The sequence below is a fragment of the Atractosteus spatula genome, chromosome 8 (genome assembly GCF_055471065.1).
Source record: "Atractosteus spatula isolate fAtrSpa1 chromosome 8, fAtrSpa1.hap1, whole genome shotgun sequence".
Lineage (NCBI taxonomy): Eukaryota > Metazoa > Chordata > Actinopteri > Semionotiformes > Lepisosteidae > Atractosteus > Atractosteus spatula.
The window spans coordinates 24,856,194-24,872,197 of NC_142713.1; the positions used below are offsets into that span (position 1 = coordinate 24,856,194).

At 34.1% G+C, this 16,004-nt stretch overlaps 1 protein-coding gene across 12 annotated transcripts in view; it reads left to right on the top strand.

Annotated features, from left to right (window-relative positions):
• Positions 1-15,679, top strand: part of ppp1r12a (protein phosphatase 1, regulatory subunit 12A) — an 83,089-nt gene extending 67,410 nt beyond the window's left edge. For 8 of the 12 annotated variants that reach the window (XM_088922830.1, XM_088922833.1, XM_088922837.1 and 5 more), the window contains 10 exons: positions 1,421-1,571; positions 2,135-2,265; positions 3,208-3,273; positions 4,883-4,899; positions 5,071-5,176; positions 5,287-5,391; positions 5,865-5,912; positions 8,662-8,712; positions 10,485-10,661; positions 13,558-15,679. In XM_088922830.1, coding sequence (XP_088778956.1) covers positions 1,421-1,571; positions 2,135-2,265; positions 3,208-3,273; positions 4,883-4,899; positions 5,071-5,176; positions 5,287-5,391; positions 5,865-5,912; positions 8,662-8,712; positions 10,485-10,619 — 810 coding nt within the window. In that variant the 3' untranslated portion in view covers positions 10,620-10,661; positions 13,558-15,679. The remainder of the gene's footprint in view (positions 1-1,420; positions 1,572-2,134; positions 2,266-3,207; positions 3,274-4,882; positions 4,900-5,070; positions 5,177-5,286; positions 5,392-5,864; positions 5,913-8,661; positions 8,713-10,484; positions 10,662-13,557) is intronic. The other 4 variants (XM_088922841.1, XM_088922842.1, XM_088922836.1 and 1 more) reach the window with 3 other exon arrangements.
• Positions 15,680-16,004: the final 325 nt, after the last annotated feature.

Genomic DNA, 16,004 nt, shown 5'->3' on the forward strand with positions numbered 1-16,004 from the left:
AACTACAAGGAAGCCTGATTAAAATATTCAAAATTAATGAAAAATGTGTATACAAACTCAATCACATGGAGTTTTTCCAACAGTGAAACTGAGGACACAAGTGGGAACTATGCAGAAGCAGTTTAAAACCAAGAAAGTTTGCACAAATGGCTATGGGAGCCTTAAGCTATTATGGCTTCTTGAGAAAACATGGTCAGACTTCTTTGAATAAGCAATGGCAAGTAATTGAAACAAATTGTGCTTATGACATGGTGTATTTAGATTTTCAGAGAGTTTTTGATTAAAGTTAAGAATAGATTATTCTCAAATTGCAGACAGTAGGCATTCAAGGTAATATATACATTAGGGTTAAACCAGTTGTGTTTATAACGGAGTCCAGATCAAAGCAAGCTCGAACAGGGAGTGAAATGCATCAAATTCAGGTTCTATACTAAGTCCTTGTGGTACACCATTACCTCGTCTTTATATTTCGGATATACATTTTGTAGTTAACTAGTAAAGTTTCCAAGTATTACAAATTACATTTGTACTGCTGTTCAATACTGGGCAGACAATTTTGCAAATATTAAATGTTGACAAGTGTCTTTACCTACAGGCTATAAAAACAATTGTAAATTTATAAATTGGCAAAACATCTTGAAAAGGCTACTCAATTCTTAGGTGTTTTGTGCATTTTAAACTGTTTTTGTTAATACTTTACCATAACAGCAACATCGTTTTGTTTCAATAACAAGAGTGATTAGAGACCTTGCCAAACTCAAAACAATGTTTATATGCTCCTCTGTTAAAAGAACTGTACCATTATAGTCTTGAACAGAAAGGGTTCCAAGGGGGCTGGATTCAGAGGTTTAAAATCTTCAGAGGATGCGACTGACATCTCAGCGTGCTTCATCAGATTCAACAGTGGAACCTAAACCAGAAGATAGACTATAAGGATATGCACATAAACCTCATAAAAGGCTCTGCACTTGTTTGCAAAAAAGGTTGTGGGAGTCTTAAACAGTGATTTGATGTGGTCCATGGCTCAATTATCTGCTAACAACCAAACAAGTTGGGTTGGCCTAATAACTTACTTATTTTTAACCTTTTAACCTCAGCAAACAAGATACCAACACAATTCAGTTTCATACAGGGGCTTGTTTTACAACTCTTGGTCCTTCTGCTGTTGCACAACTTTTGATTTATGCTGCAGAAAGTTAGGGATACAGCTCCAAGAGTTAGTTACTTGGTATGCATGGGTTTGTCATTTTCTAATGCAGTGGATCAGTGTCCCAAGTAGTCACCTTTTCCTATACAAATTGTAACTGACAAAGTTTCTGAAAATAATTCTTGTTTAGTTTTTGTTGCATATGTATAATTAAGCCCAAAATGAGTTTGTGGTCTTGAATGTTTTACAATTTTTCCTTTTTATCCTTAACAGCGTTACCGGCCATCAGGTACTACAACAGCTACGTCCTCTACTAGTAGTGTGCTCTCTACGTCTAGTTCAGTTGACAGACCCAACAGTCTGACTGGCATTACTTCCTTATATCCCAGCTATAGTAGAAGTTTGCACAGGGATACAGAAAAAGGTAAAACAGCCTGTGGCTCACCCTGTTGTTGCTAGATGCTTCTATAATTTAATCTGGTTGGTGCAGATATTCAATTCAAATGATAGAAGTTTTAATTAGAGAAGACCTTAAAAAGCAGGAAACACTTTATTCATGCAAACATCTCTACAGAGCACTTACACCTACAGTTACTCTTATATCTTTTGTGTTAGAAACTGCTAATGGCAACACATTTATTAATTACTATAGATGCAGAACCACACAAATCTTATGTTGTGAAAGAACTGACCTTTAACAGCTAGCTATTTTGTATAGCAGTTTGTTCCATCTACTTTATATTGTATTTCAGTCATTTTTAACACGTTCATCAAATTTGGATGGTCCTAAACTACCAATTTCAAGGACAATGTAATGTTCTGCAAATGCTTCGTTCTTTGTCAAAAAGGCTCCTTTAAAATTTGTTTAACTTTAAGTATTGTAGAATGAGATTAGCCATAAGTGTTGGTCATGTCGTTATTTTTCAATAAAATGCACAGCATACAAAAAAGTGTATTTTTAACACATTTAAATGTTATTTTGGTCAGAATTTGATAAGAAGGAGGAGGAAAAAGAGGGAGAAGACAAGACCGAGGACAAGTCTCAACCTAAATCAATACGAGACAGACGGCGGCCTCGAGAGAAACGAAGGTCCACAGGAGTGTCTTATTGGAAAGATGTAAGAGTGGCATGTATTTCAAACACGATTTTATTCTCTATTTCTTGTTTAAAACATGTTAGAAAGTAGATTTCTCAGGCGGCGCCTTCATAGTTAAGGTAGTGTTCAGCCTGGTTGGACCTGGTGGTTGGAACTACAAATCACTTTGTTGTCTTACATACTGAGTTGCAGTAATAGCGCTCCATGCGACATCATTTTATAGCATTCCTAAATCATAGGTGTTGAACTTGTAAAATCTTTCTATCTTTAGAATGGTTACTTCAGTTTTTGCTTGGAGAACTGTTCATGTTATATGAATTGATGAGGTTGATGAAGCCAAATTGGTTCTAAAGATCTGGGGGTATGCTCTTGTTCTTGACAAGTTATCCAATAGTGAGTACAAATATCGTATATTAATTTATGGCGTTTACATAATACTTCTCATGCTGAAGAACTCCAAGGCTTATTAAACATATAAGATGGGACCTGCTTTATCTACCACTGAAGTGCAGCACTAGAAATTGCTTCACCTGTGAAATTACAGGACATATTTAGGGAGTTTTATGATATTTAATTCCAGAAGGTGGACTTGTAACTGAGAAGCATGGATCTCAGATTTAACGTCTCATCCAAAGGAGACGACGTCCAACTACATAGTATCCCCGCTAACCATACTGGGGCAATAGTTTGGAATTTCTAAAAAAAATTTGGAATATGTACCACTTACTGCTATATCAGTACTTTGCAGTAGAAAAGTTAGTTTCTTTAGAGGTCTATGTCTCAGGGTTGACGCAGCCCAGCTTTGCTTAGCTTCTGAGATCAAGCTACAAGTTGGTATCTTTATAATGGTAAAAAGTTTATGCATTTGATTAAACCCGGGTCTTTTAATGCTTTTCACAAAGGAGATGTACTTTTTTAAGCAGTCATGTCTCGGAGATTTCTGTAATGGTTCTCCTTTTTCAGAGTGATGAAAATGATCAAGAGCAGCAGTCAGATTCTGAAGAAGGAACAAACCGGAATGAGCCCCAGGTGATGTGCAACCATGTAATGACTGAAACATTTGTTGGAATTAGCATATGAAATCATGGAAAATTCTTGTGGATTATCACTAATGTCTCTGAAGCTGATGGAGAAGGGATTGCAAACATTTTGTTTTTTCTTTTCTGTTTTTGTTTTAATATTAAGCTTAGTTCATTTGGGATCTTCTCCAAATCAGCTGTGTGTAGCCTTTTAAAGTAGCTGAATATAGGTTTTAATATTTCTTAACTGTTTCCTACTTTGGAATTTGGTACATTTAAAGCCTGGCATTGTTAGCTTAGCCCTTAAGTTATACAAGCTTTTTTTTTCCCCCTCAAGATATCTCAAGGCAAAGAAATGCATTTAAAATGTTGATCAGCTTTACCAGACCTTACTAGTTACTACCCACCAGTATGAATTTTCAAGAGAATACTTTGTTTTTAGAGGAAATGACACTGATTTCATACACCTGGCATTTATTATGCTCAAATTTAAGGCAAAGTGGAGAAAGCAAACATGTTTTTGTATGCAGAGAACTCAGGGTGCTTTATTTTCTAAGTACTAAGTGCGAGTGAAGCCGGAAACTACTGTTGGGTAGGATATGGATGTCCTGGGAGCTATGAAATATAGCAATATTGATATGGAAAAACTGTCTCATACATGCTATTTAATAATAATTCATTAATGTATGAATTAGAAGTAGACACGCAAAATGTAAGATTTGCTTACATTTGCACCATCTTAAGTCATCCCCTGCTCACTCAGGCAGTAATCTTAATTACAGGGCCTAGCTTTGAGGCATTGTGTCCTATGAAAGGCTGTTGATAGTCAAAGTCACTAAGAACCTTGGCAGGAATTCAGGAATGCGGTATAAAAATAGCTGAGTAGGACAAAGAGTGAAACAAAATTAGTCTTCAGAATCAAAAGTGAAGTTGATAAAAGCATGGAGTACGCCAAGGATGGTGATTGCTGTTTTTGTAAATTAGCAACTTGAACTTTTATAGGTGTTTTTTGTACTGGCAGTCATACACACTTGGAACTGTTTGGTTTTCCTTTAGCACTTTTGCACATCTGCCATGGTTCTGGACATTTTTCAACAAAGAAAAATCAGGTTACAGTCTTGGATTTAAAATTAAAGTTTTAAGAGCATTTTATCTAGTAGACATAGTCAGCAGTAAATTGTAATAAAGGGTTGTAATAACTCTTTGTATCTGAGGTGTAATTTTAGAATGTTTACGCTGAGTAACTGAAATGAACAAGACTTGGAAATGTTGAGAGAAAACCTTTCTACCAGAATATGATATTATATCTAAATTTATTATGGTCAGCAAATAGTTATTTTTAACTTTACCGGAGCAGGCTGGGTACCATGAAATATTAAGTTTGTTTTGCTTAATAAGAGGGAAAGTTCCAGCTTGGTTATTCTTTGATATTGTACAAGGTATTCCTATATAATATTGGTTTATTGATTCAAATGTGACTTTAATTAATGCTGATCTGCCCATTGGTGATAATCAGCTGGGAGAAGCCTTTCATTTTAAACTGTTTTGTTAATGACAATAAATGGAAAATTTATATATCCAGCTTGCAAGAGATGTAAAACCATTTTTTTCTTTTACAGAGTGACAGGCTTTCAAGGTACGTTTTTTAGTATTTCTGTTTTTCTATCCGCATTGCATAAGTTGATTCAATTCAACAATTAAAATTAAAATAGTAAAGTTGTTTAACTTGATACTGTTGTCTCGCTTTAAGTGGCATAAGATATTAACGAAATATTTCAACTTTTTGTTTTATCTTTGGATTATCCAGCACTTCCAGTGATCGCTATGACCATTATATTGGTCGCAGCTACGGTGAAGGCAGAAAACCATATTCAGGCAGATGGGAAAGAGAAGATACAACTGATTATAAAAAGGTATTTAAAGCATGTTTTTACAAATGGTTCAATTGCTTATTCAAAACGGTTTTATTTATTGTTTGTTCCTTAATAAGATTTACACTTACACTTTTTTCTTTTTAAACCAGCTTTATGAACAGATTCTAGCTGAAAATGAGAAACTGAAGGCGCAATTACGTGATACAGACATGGAGTTAACAGACTTGAAATTACAGCTGGAAAAAGCAACGCAGGTTTGTATCTTGGTCTGGGCTTTCAATGTTGAAGTGAGAACATGGACTCATCACAAGATGTGTTGTAATTAGGTATTGAACACTTGTGAAAATCTTGCAGATGAGATTGATTATATTTTGTTGATCTGTTCTAGTCATTTTTATTTACATTTATTTTCTTGATATACTTAATCAGGAACAAGCATCTACACTTCATATTTTCAATGGTGCATTAGGTTGATTGTTGCTGATTAATGTGGAGAGGCACCTTCATGTTAATGTTATACAGTTTCATACTGAGCAACACTAGGAATACTCAGGTTCATTATCGGTATTCAAAATTTATCAGGAAAGTCTGTCTTTGGTGGGGGGAAAAAACACAGCAAGCATATTTTACCAATTTACAGACCTGCATAATGAGTGTTAAATAGTTCTATTTTTTTATCTGGCTTATTTGGCCCTGCTGCCACTAAACATTGGTTTGTATCTTTCAGAGACAGGAACGATTTGCTGACAGGTCACAGCTGGAAATGGAGAAAAGGGTAAAGATTTTATAGGTTCTTCTCACTTTTAATTCCAAGTTCTAACAAGTTATTCCTAGAGCACAGGGTGTTGTCAAGTGAAGTATTATTATTACTGCTGCATTTTTACAGAGTCTTATTGTATCATTTCTCCAATTTGATAAACCTAACAGGTAAAGCAGACAATGAAGGTAAACACTGAATGCTATTTAAAAATGCATACATCATGTTGGTCTGCCTTCCCCTTTTGGGGGGAAAAAAAAACTCCCAATAAGGGTCACATTTAAACCTACTTCACTAACTTATTTTAGCATCCTAAAATGTTTTTGTCTAAGGGAGGAAATAAAACAGATGGTAACTTAGCACAGAAATGGCTCAGCTGGGGGAAAAGTGAAAAGTCTGAAGTTCACTTCAAAAAGTTGTAGCTTGTTAGGTGTTTTTTTTTCAAATCACTTTACAATTCATTTCACTTTTAAACGTGCAGTGTCCAGTGGTTGAGGATACAGTGCCTTTTAAAATTATTTACTCCCTATCAATGTTACATTTTGTTGGATTATAAGTTTAATCAGTTTATAACATTATTAAAAACTGTAAGGATCAAACTGAAAATTGAGAGGTTGAGTCTCGCCAAAAACTTTTATACTTTGTACCATCCATTTTTCTAATCCTAGTAAGCTTCCCAGTCCCCATACTGTTATGCTCCCACTACTATGCTTGACGTCTGGCATGGCGCTGAATGGGTGGTATGCAGTGTTGATTTTGTGCTTCATGTCTTTGCATTTAGACCACAATCTTAAACTTTTGTTTCATCTGACCCTAAATCCTCAAATCCTCCGGTATATCCAGTATTTGCCACTTACCCATATGGGTGTTTGCAAAGCTCCAGGATGTTGTTGAGCTCTCAACAGTGGCTAACTGGTTTGCTGTGTCAGATCAATTAGTAAGGGTGGCGTAATCTAGGTAGTGTCTGGATGTTATGATACACTCCAATCTTAAAAATGGATATCACTAAGTAACCTTCTCTTGATCTCTACCATTTTATCTCCAATTTGTTAACAGAAGCCGTTGTTCTTCATAGTAAATCCGTGATATCACTTTGTGAGTTGTGGCTTGAAATTCAATATCTGAAATAACAGAAAACATTTACCTTGAAGTCAAGTTAAACCAGTTAGATTGCACACAGAAATCATTACACTAACTGATTTAGGGTTGTTTTTAGGAAACGGTTTACATACTTATGCATTTGAAGATCTTCTAAATTTCTTTCAAAAATTACTTTGTGCTATTGGCATTTTGTAGCTTAATCAATTTGGAGTACATCATGTATATTCTAACTATGATGTCCTATTTGAAGGTGTCATAATTGCAAGCTCATACAGCAACACAATGTGGATGCTTTGCAGGGGGGTGAATTCTTTTGCAAGGCACTGCTTAAGATTAAAACTTTAGCTGTTGTGTTATTGTTCAGTAAAATTGGAGAACTCATAATAGTTTTCAACATAATTATATAACTACACTTTGTTAGATCCTTGTTTTTAACAAATGCAAAATTATTTATATCTAAAGGTAACAAGCAAGACCCATTCTCAGCTGGGTGGTATGGTCTAACCTGAATTTATACAGTACAATGCTGCTGCTTGCTTTTGATTCACTAGCAACTTTAGCTAGTGAGGCAAATGCCCACAAGCGAACACAAGCTGTTTCTTTTTCACGTTTGTTTTATGAACTAGACAAAGATTTCTGGGCAGTTGCAAAGTATTTGTGTTTATCTTTTGTCAGAATGTTTTTTAAAATGTATGTATGTTCGACATCTTCCTTTAGCAGGATTGCATGTGTTTTCTAGCTTCTAAATACAGTCCATCCTCTTGCAGGCTTCCTTCTTACACCTTTTTCTAATTATAAAACTACTGATAACATGATTTATCTTTTCACAAAATGCTACCCAAATATGAACTAATGTCAGATAATTAAATCAGTTACTTTTATGGGATGGACTGTAGTGCCAACATTGACACTAAAAATGAGCATGACTAAACTACTCTTTCACATGACAACATCAGGTGCTTAAACATGCACTCCACTTTTTCTTTTCCTTGAGCATTTCCATAACTAGTTGCTAGTTATTTTAAATGTTGCAAAATTTTGTCATCTAAAAGGTTATAACCTTAACATTTATCTAACAGTGAAGTTGAAATCTGAAAGTTGTATATTCAAATTTTATTCAATATAATAGGAAGCAAAACATCATAATGTGCCACCTTGGAGCCTTTTGTGTCTCATGCCATTGAAATAGAATTTAACATTTTTTCATTTGATTGGTTCCTTCTAATTGAATGTCCACCATGACATTCCCTAAATTAATTCAGTCTTACCATGTTTTATGGTTATTTTAAATGGTTTCAGAACTGCTTCTCATAGAATCCTAACTTTTTTTTCTGGTAATGGCAGTCTGTCATGAGTATTTCATAAAGTTATCCTTGAAATTAGTTAACATCAGTTGAAACATTGGGAAATATTTTCTCCTTTTCTGTTTTCCCTTTTTCTAATTAGCATTTCTTCACCAACTTACCCCGTAACCTGCATAATGTAAATATTTTATAAGAGCCCACATTTTGATGACCTAGGTACATTCTTGCTTGACATGCTTCACATACATGCTTGTTTGTTGCTGTTTTATGATGCTAATATTTCACTCTTACACTGTTAGTTGTGTGGAATGACACGCTTGTTTAAATGTGGTATCTATACTAACTTATACTACTTTTTATAGGAAAGAAGAGCTCTAGAAAGGAGGATATCTGAGATGGAGGAAGAACTTAAGGTATTGATTCCAGATTATTTTTAACTTGGCCTGTCCTTGGTATATTGATTTAAATCAAGGCTATGCGAACAATCAAAGAGCTTTTTATTGTCCATTTCTTTCATATCATTTTTCCTTTGATACGGGAAAGTACAGAAAACATAACAGAATGTGCAATGAAAAAATAAGCATCTTTAATTTTAGAGTGCATAGGTTATTGTATAAAACAGGTAAAACTTTAGATTGGTCATTTAAGTTCTATTCCATAACTTAAAGGCTTTCTAGCATGGCATAGGTGAGATTGATCTATCTTTTTAAAATGTACTTGAACCTAGAGTGTTTCTCAGTTTGTTGTTGAAAATATGCTGCAGTTATTTGTGTTCTCCAAGATTTCTGTTACATAAGTCGATTTATGTGTAATACAATTGCACAAAAATCAAAGACAATCATTCTCTTTGAAGTAAATAAAACTAATATTATAATAAGGGACGCTTAGTTAGCTAAAAGATTTGAGATGAAATTGTAAAATTCTAATTTGGAAGTGATGTTACTCACATCAACTATGAAGGGTCTGCAATCTTTAAGTCAGACGTTCATCATAAATAGGTAAGAGCTTAATAGAATGAAAACAAGTATTTTATATCCTACAAGTATAATTTTAATTAAATTGTACTTTAAGCACATTGTAGAAAGTTGATGAGTAAAATATAGTCCAGTTATTTTCAAACATGTTTTGAAGAAGCAACTGACCAACACTCTGATATAACTATAATTGGCTTTGTTTTTAGTAACCTTTTCTGCTTTTCGTACAATATACTGACTCACTAAGAAATTATCTGTATTTTTTAGTTTTCAAACAACAGACTAAACAGTATAGATGTAATTATAACATTTAGGTGCATATGAACTGTCCTTTAGAATTTTCACATGGGCATTTCATGGTCAATTGGTTAAAAGTTAGTTTATATGTCATTGTTTTTGACTTACCTTTAAGTGAATATTTCAGTTTAGATAATTCACAGTTTTATGGAAAGGAAAAGGTTGAAATCATTGGCTTAAACAGGCCTCTGCAAAGTTTCAAGAGACCACTGAACAAGATCTTGGGTTAGAATAGCAGTAAAGAAGATGTCATTCTCATTGGTACTCATGTGATGGCAATCATGTTGAAAGTCTAATCTCAGTTGGTATATTAATCAAAACATTTTTTACTGCTAACTTTGACAGCATTAACATAATGTGTCATAAATGACTTATCTGAATTTTGCACTGCTCAGTATTGAAATAACTTCATACAGTATTTGAGTTTTTTGGAGGCCAATCAAAGAAAAGGAAATTGGGAGATATACCTTTCTAGTGAGATGAATGTGAAGAAAAAAATATTTAATATTTACAAATATAATATTTTTGGATTATTCACTATAATAATTTGAAGAACTGTGGACCTTTACTAAAATGTTTAATAATACAGCTTTAATACAAAGTTAAAATGCAGAATTATAAAAGTATGCAAACCAATGGATTCGGGATCAGTCGGCAAATAAAGTACTTGTGTTTTTGCTTAATTAGGATAAACTGAACTTGAACGTTAATGTAGCTACTTAAGTTAACTTTCATCCATATTTGTTTGGCACTTTGTTTATTGCCACACAGTCGAGAAACATTTGTTTGCCATCTAATCAATTCACTTTGTCCATTTTTCTAATAATTGTATTCCTTTTTCCATTCTTGATTCGTGGTTCATGTTCTTTTTTTCCAATTATTTTTCTTCTCCTTTGTGTTCTGATTTCCTGCAGAACCTACATCAAGTAAAGCAGATTCAGGCTCTGAGGCAGTTAAATGAGAGGTTGATCGCAGAGAATAGGGCCCTGACCAGAGTGGTGGCAAAGCTTTCAGAGTCTTGTAGCCAGCTACAGGCTGTGGACTTGTAGAACTCTTCCCATTCTTCATTACCACAGCCTACCCATAGCCAGGCAGGTGCCAACCTTCAGTCAGTTTCCTGGTGCAGAATTTTCTTCCTTTTTGTGTGCATCTGGAAACATGTTTTGTTTTCAGTCAAGTGCTTGGCCTGGTTTCTTGCATGATATTTTGCTTTTTGTGGCAAGACCCAGCTTCACAGTTTTTTGCCCCCTTTGTGTTTTTTCTTCCAATGCTATAATTTAGTTCTGTCAATTCACCCCCAGATTAATTCAATTACCTGAAAAGGTATTACTTTCCAGAGAACAAAGGAGGCATTTTGAGTTTCATAAATTAAACACTTTAATTATAGCCAGTCTTATAATAGTTTTGTCAGTAAATTAGGCTTGAATGAATGGTGATATACAAGGCACTTATACATTTTTGCTTATTCAAATAATATGAAAACTGGGCAATTAAACACTTCATTAATAGGGTCATTGAAAGAATGTTCTCATGGGCAGCAATATTTTGGAATCTACACTGACACCTTCGTTGTCCAAAGGAAAGTTCTTTCCATGATCCCATTTTGTGTACCAGATTTCGTCGTTTAAAAGGGTCTAAAATACGACGTCTAGCAGTGAATCCAGATGTTTTCAGTTTATTTACAGAACTAACAGTTCAATGAAGTTCCACCAATAGTGCAATAATAAAGAGGGGAGGTGGCATACAGAGTATTTAAAACACAATTCACAGAAGGGCCTTACACTGTTTAGGAATTCAGTGACCCATGTTAAACTTGCTTATCAAATCCTTTCTAGTGGAAGAGTTAAATTTATGATGGATTAAAAAAATCAATATCTGTGAATGTTCCTTAATCATATGCTACTTTAGGTTTGTGTTTATTGTAATTTGAATTAAAGCAGTACCGTTAAATGCATTATCTTATTCCACTGAGGTTTGAAAACCTGGATCCAAGAAAGATAATTATAGCAATCAGTGTTCTGAGAAAGGAAGGAAGCCTGTGATGAGGTGTGAACTATCTGCTGTAAATGGCTTTGGATTGCTGTATAACCATGTGTGCTATGTTGAAGCCAATACCATGCATGGCTTGAATTATCAAAGATTTTGCTCATTTTCTTTATATCAAGAATATATTTTTATGAAATGTTAAGTATTGGGATTTATTATTCTTTAAAGGATATATCAGTGCTGTCCTATATTGTACTCGGCAAACAATTTTGCATGAAGTTTAATTTTACATTTAATTTGCTTTTTCTTTTGTAATTTGCTCGTCTTAACTGTTGTCAAGCCAGCTGTCCTATTTTGTGACTTCTTTGTTTTATTTAAAAATTATACCATGATGTCATGATGTATAGTATTTCATTATATTTACAAGTTGTAAATTATATATTTAAAAAAAACTTAATGTTTTGCTGTTTTTTTCCTATGACAAATCTTATGAGATCTTATTAAAAATCACTCCATCTTTACTCCACTAATATGGCCCTTATTAATTCAGTGATGATTCTTTTGGTGCCTGCTCAGTGTTTCAGAGTTTAATTTACATTGTAAACTATAAATATATATATAAATCATTGTAAACATATCTGCCTCTGCCAGATCTCCTATATAGATGAGCTGGCTGATTTTGATCGTAAACTTGTTAACTTTGTTCATAGGTTTCTTGCTGAGCTCCAGGATGAAAGAAGTAGAATATAATTATAATATATATGTAATTATTATAAAATATATCATTATTATATATATATAATATATATTTACAGTAGAAGACTAGTAAAATTTATGCTTAACTGTTTATTAATAGCTTTCCCTCAAACTCTCCTTGGAGCATATACAGTATGCACAGATATCTATAAAACCTAAAAGCACCAAAGGTGATGTGTTAGAGGTTGGAAAAGCAGCATATATTTAAAGAAGAGTTATGTCATGCCTTTACTACTGTGCAGTGATGCTTTAAATGAAATATCGGTTAACAGAATTTGAGGGAATCTCTAAACAATTGTAATATGAATACTTCATTATCTTGTGCAATTTTTAAGTTACAAATCAGATATTTGAAGAGTTTTCTCATCAACATTCCAGGGATTTTTTTTTCTTCTTTGGCTAATAGTGTCACATGTTAAACTAATATTTACCTCTTTCGCTATATATCATTTACAAAAAGTTAGTGTTATATATACAGAAACACTTGTGAAGGTTTACAGTTTGAAGTATTGGGTAGATGGACACACCAAGCACCCTCGCACAATCCTTGAATTGTTAAAACCAAAATTAACTTTTCAAAAGGCATCCAAATTGCATTTGTAGACCCCGGAAAATACCCGTATCACGATATTGATTTTTTTCTGGGGGGTTTATTTAACATCAATTATGGTTTACCTGCAATGAAATACAGAACAAAGACACCTAAAAAGAACGCTCCGTTTGAGGTTACTCGCCATGGACCAGAATTATGTTGCAGCTGCATGTTGTTGTGGTCTCTAGTTTGTCCTTCTGTATATGTAGCTTTTCACTACAAAGAAGAAGCAACAGCAATCTGGCTGTGACTACAGAAATAAGAAACTGAAAGTTATGACTTTTATGACTTGTTTTATTTATATAATCTTAAATGATTATTGATATTCAATTACATGTTCTTATGTAATCAAACATTTTGTTTACTTTGGTTAAAGATGCAAATATTTTTGTATTATATGGAAACACACCGTTTGTTGGCAGCATTGTGCACTATTTTTGTTCTGAACTCCAGTAAGAATCGACATTTGATCTGCATGACTGTTTGTGGGTGTTTTTCAAGGCCGGGTTTTAAAATGCAGCTTGGTTGAGCACCCTCTGAAAACTAGCCAATAAACATGCTTAAAGAGGAGTGCAAATAAAAATCCCCATTTTCCAATAAAGGAGTTCAAATGTCTAACGTGAAGTACTGTTGTTTTTTTTCTTCTATTTCAGATGCTACCAGACTTGAAAGCAGATAACCAGAGACTAAAGGATGAAAATGGAGCCTTGATTAGAGTCATAAGCAAACTTTCCAAGTAGACAAGTTCCTAGAACAGCAACTAATGGTATTGCACATTAATGTTAATTGCAACAGACATCAGCTACAAGGCCCCTCCCATTTGTGGTCGCCCTTGACTCTTCTGCCACACCACCCTTTTCCATCCGTTAGATCCTGCTAGATCACTTAACCTGCAGCTGCTGTCAAGACAGAATGACTGAGTTTACAAAAACATTCTGAATGAAAAAGTTGTGGCCAGGGACGCCTCAGAAATATTTAACCAATAAGCCTTAGTTGTACATAAACACTTGCATCGAGCTCTCAGCTGTCACAGAAGAACAGTTAGTCAACACGAGTTATTGTGCCACAGCCTATGTATTTTTTTTTGTTTCTGTTTCTACACCTGCTTAGACGTGTTGTGTGCTGTGCTCTTTTTTTTCTAACTTCCCATGTGCCAGAGGTATTCCCCTAGATGCTCAGTGTTCACACAACTGTCAAGTTTGAAGAGACCCAACCATTATAAAGGAAATTATTCCATTTTTTTAAAATAACATGACATTTTCACCATACTGAACAGATGGACTTGGTGAAACGTAAGCTTTCACTGTATGTGCAATATGCATTTATTTCTTTTAAAATGCTTTAATGAGTCCATTGAAAGTAGAATTCCCATCTCTTCTGCCTTCATCACTTTTTTCTTTTTGTTTGTAGTGTAGCTGTTGGATTATACTGTGTATTCTTTACTTCATTTTAGCCGGTACTGAGTGATGCTGTATATATGTATTGTTTTGAGTTTCAGACCACCACATGGCATGCGTTATGCTTCCCAATGACAAACCCGTCTGTTACTATTAAAATATACAACTCCAGAAGTGTGTTTTAACCTTTTCATTTATTTTATAGTATAAACATTGAATATGGTAGTGCCTCTCTCTTTAAGGAGATGGCAAGCAGAATTCAGTGCTGTTTTTTTTAAAGTGTTCACAGTAATGTGAGATACAAATGATATAATTGCTTCACTACATTTCACACATTGTATACAGTATCTTTGGAAGAGTGCTGTTTTTTTTCCCTTTTTTAACTGTAGTACTAGCCAAGGTATTGTCACTAAATCTTAGGTATTTCTAATGCAGTTCTTTTACAATGTCTGTATGCACTGTTAATGCCATGTGAAGAGTCATGTAAAGTTTTGGATGACCATTGTCGAATAAAGACCAGAAAATTGGAACATATATTTTATGCATTTCAGTGGCCTTTTAAATTTACTATAGTGAATGTTGCTATGGTTGACTGTCAGGATTTTTTAATTGTTATTACTAATTATTATTATTTCCCATCACCCTGTAAAATAAGTGTGACTTCATACTGGCACACACTGTGCTGTGACTTAAAACCACTGAAGAGTTCAACCATTAAAATGTACATTGTAAAAGCTTGCGGTAGCTGTTGTATTATCATTATATTGTATACTTTAATGTGAATTTATAACCCCTTCATAAAAAAAAACAAAAAAAAACATGGTCATGGTGTTCTATTGAATATATTTTAATTTGCAAAACCTGGGCAGTTGTTCCTCTGTCTCTTTTTTTGGTGATTGGTTTTGTGTAGGTGTGAGGCCATGCTCTTACTACCAAGCTCAGGATTCTTGATTTAAATGACAAAAAACATGGTACAGTGAGTGTGATATTTCTATTGTGGATTGACCTTGGTATGACTGGTTTACTATGAGAGAGAGAGAAGTATTCACTGAACTATTGAGAGTAATGCTATGGCATTGATGTTTGAATGGTAGTGAACAATGGGTTAAGCGGTTAATCTGTGAGACTGTTAATCAAAACCCTTTGCAAATTTGTCAGTTTGGGGTGCATGTGCGGATTTAACATAGCTACTTGTTTCTAATATTATAGTGTTTTATATTTAGGTTATTTATTCTTTAAAAAAAGTGAAGTGGCTACAGCGCTATAATGATTTTATTGGTAGTACCGAGCAGACCTTGTATCGGCATGAAACTAGTTGCTGAAACCCAATTATTTTGAAAAAATGTATTTTGACATATACAAATAAAGATTAATAAAGTTATGCTTGTCTTTTGCTGTTTTGAAAAAGGTAAGTTACCTGGCTACATTAACTGACATGATTTTGAAATGTGGTGTTTGTTTAAATACCAGGTTGCTCTTAGGTTTTCAAGGTAAATCTTTGATGCATGGCTATTCTCTTGTATGTTATTTTTTTATTTTTACGTCACCTGCATGTAATCGTTGCTTATTTAGAAAGACTGTCCTGTTGAATGAGATTCACATTTTTACTGTTTAACATTCATAATGACTTCCTCTCTGACTGGCTCAAAAGATACTTCCTTACCAAAGGCAGACTAGTAACAGGATCCATATCACGTTTTGCT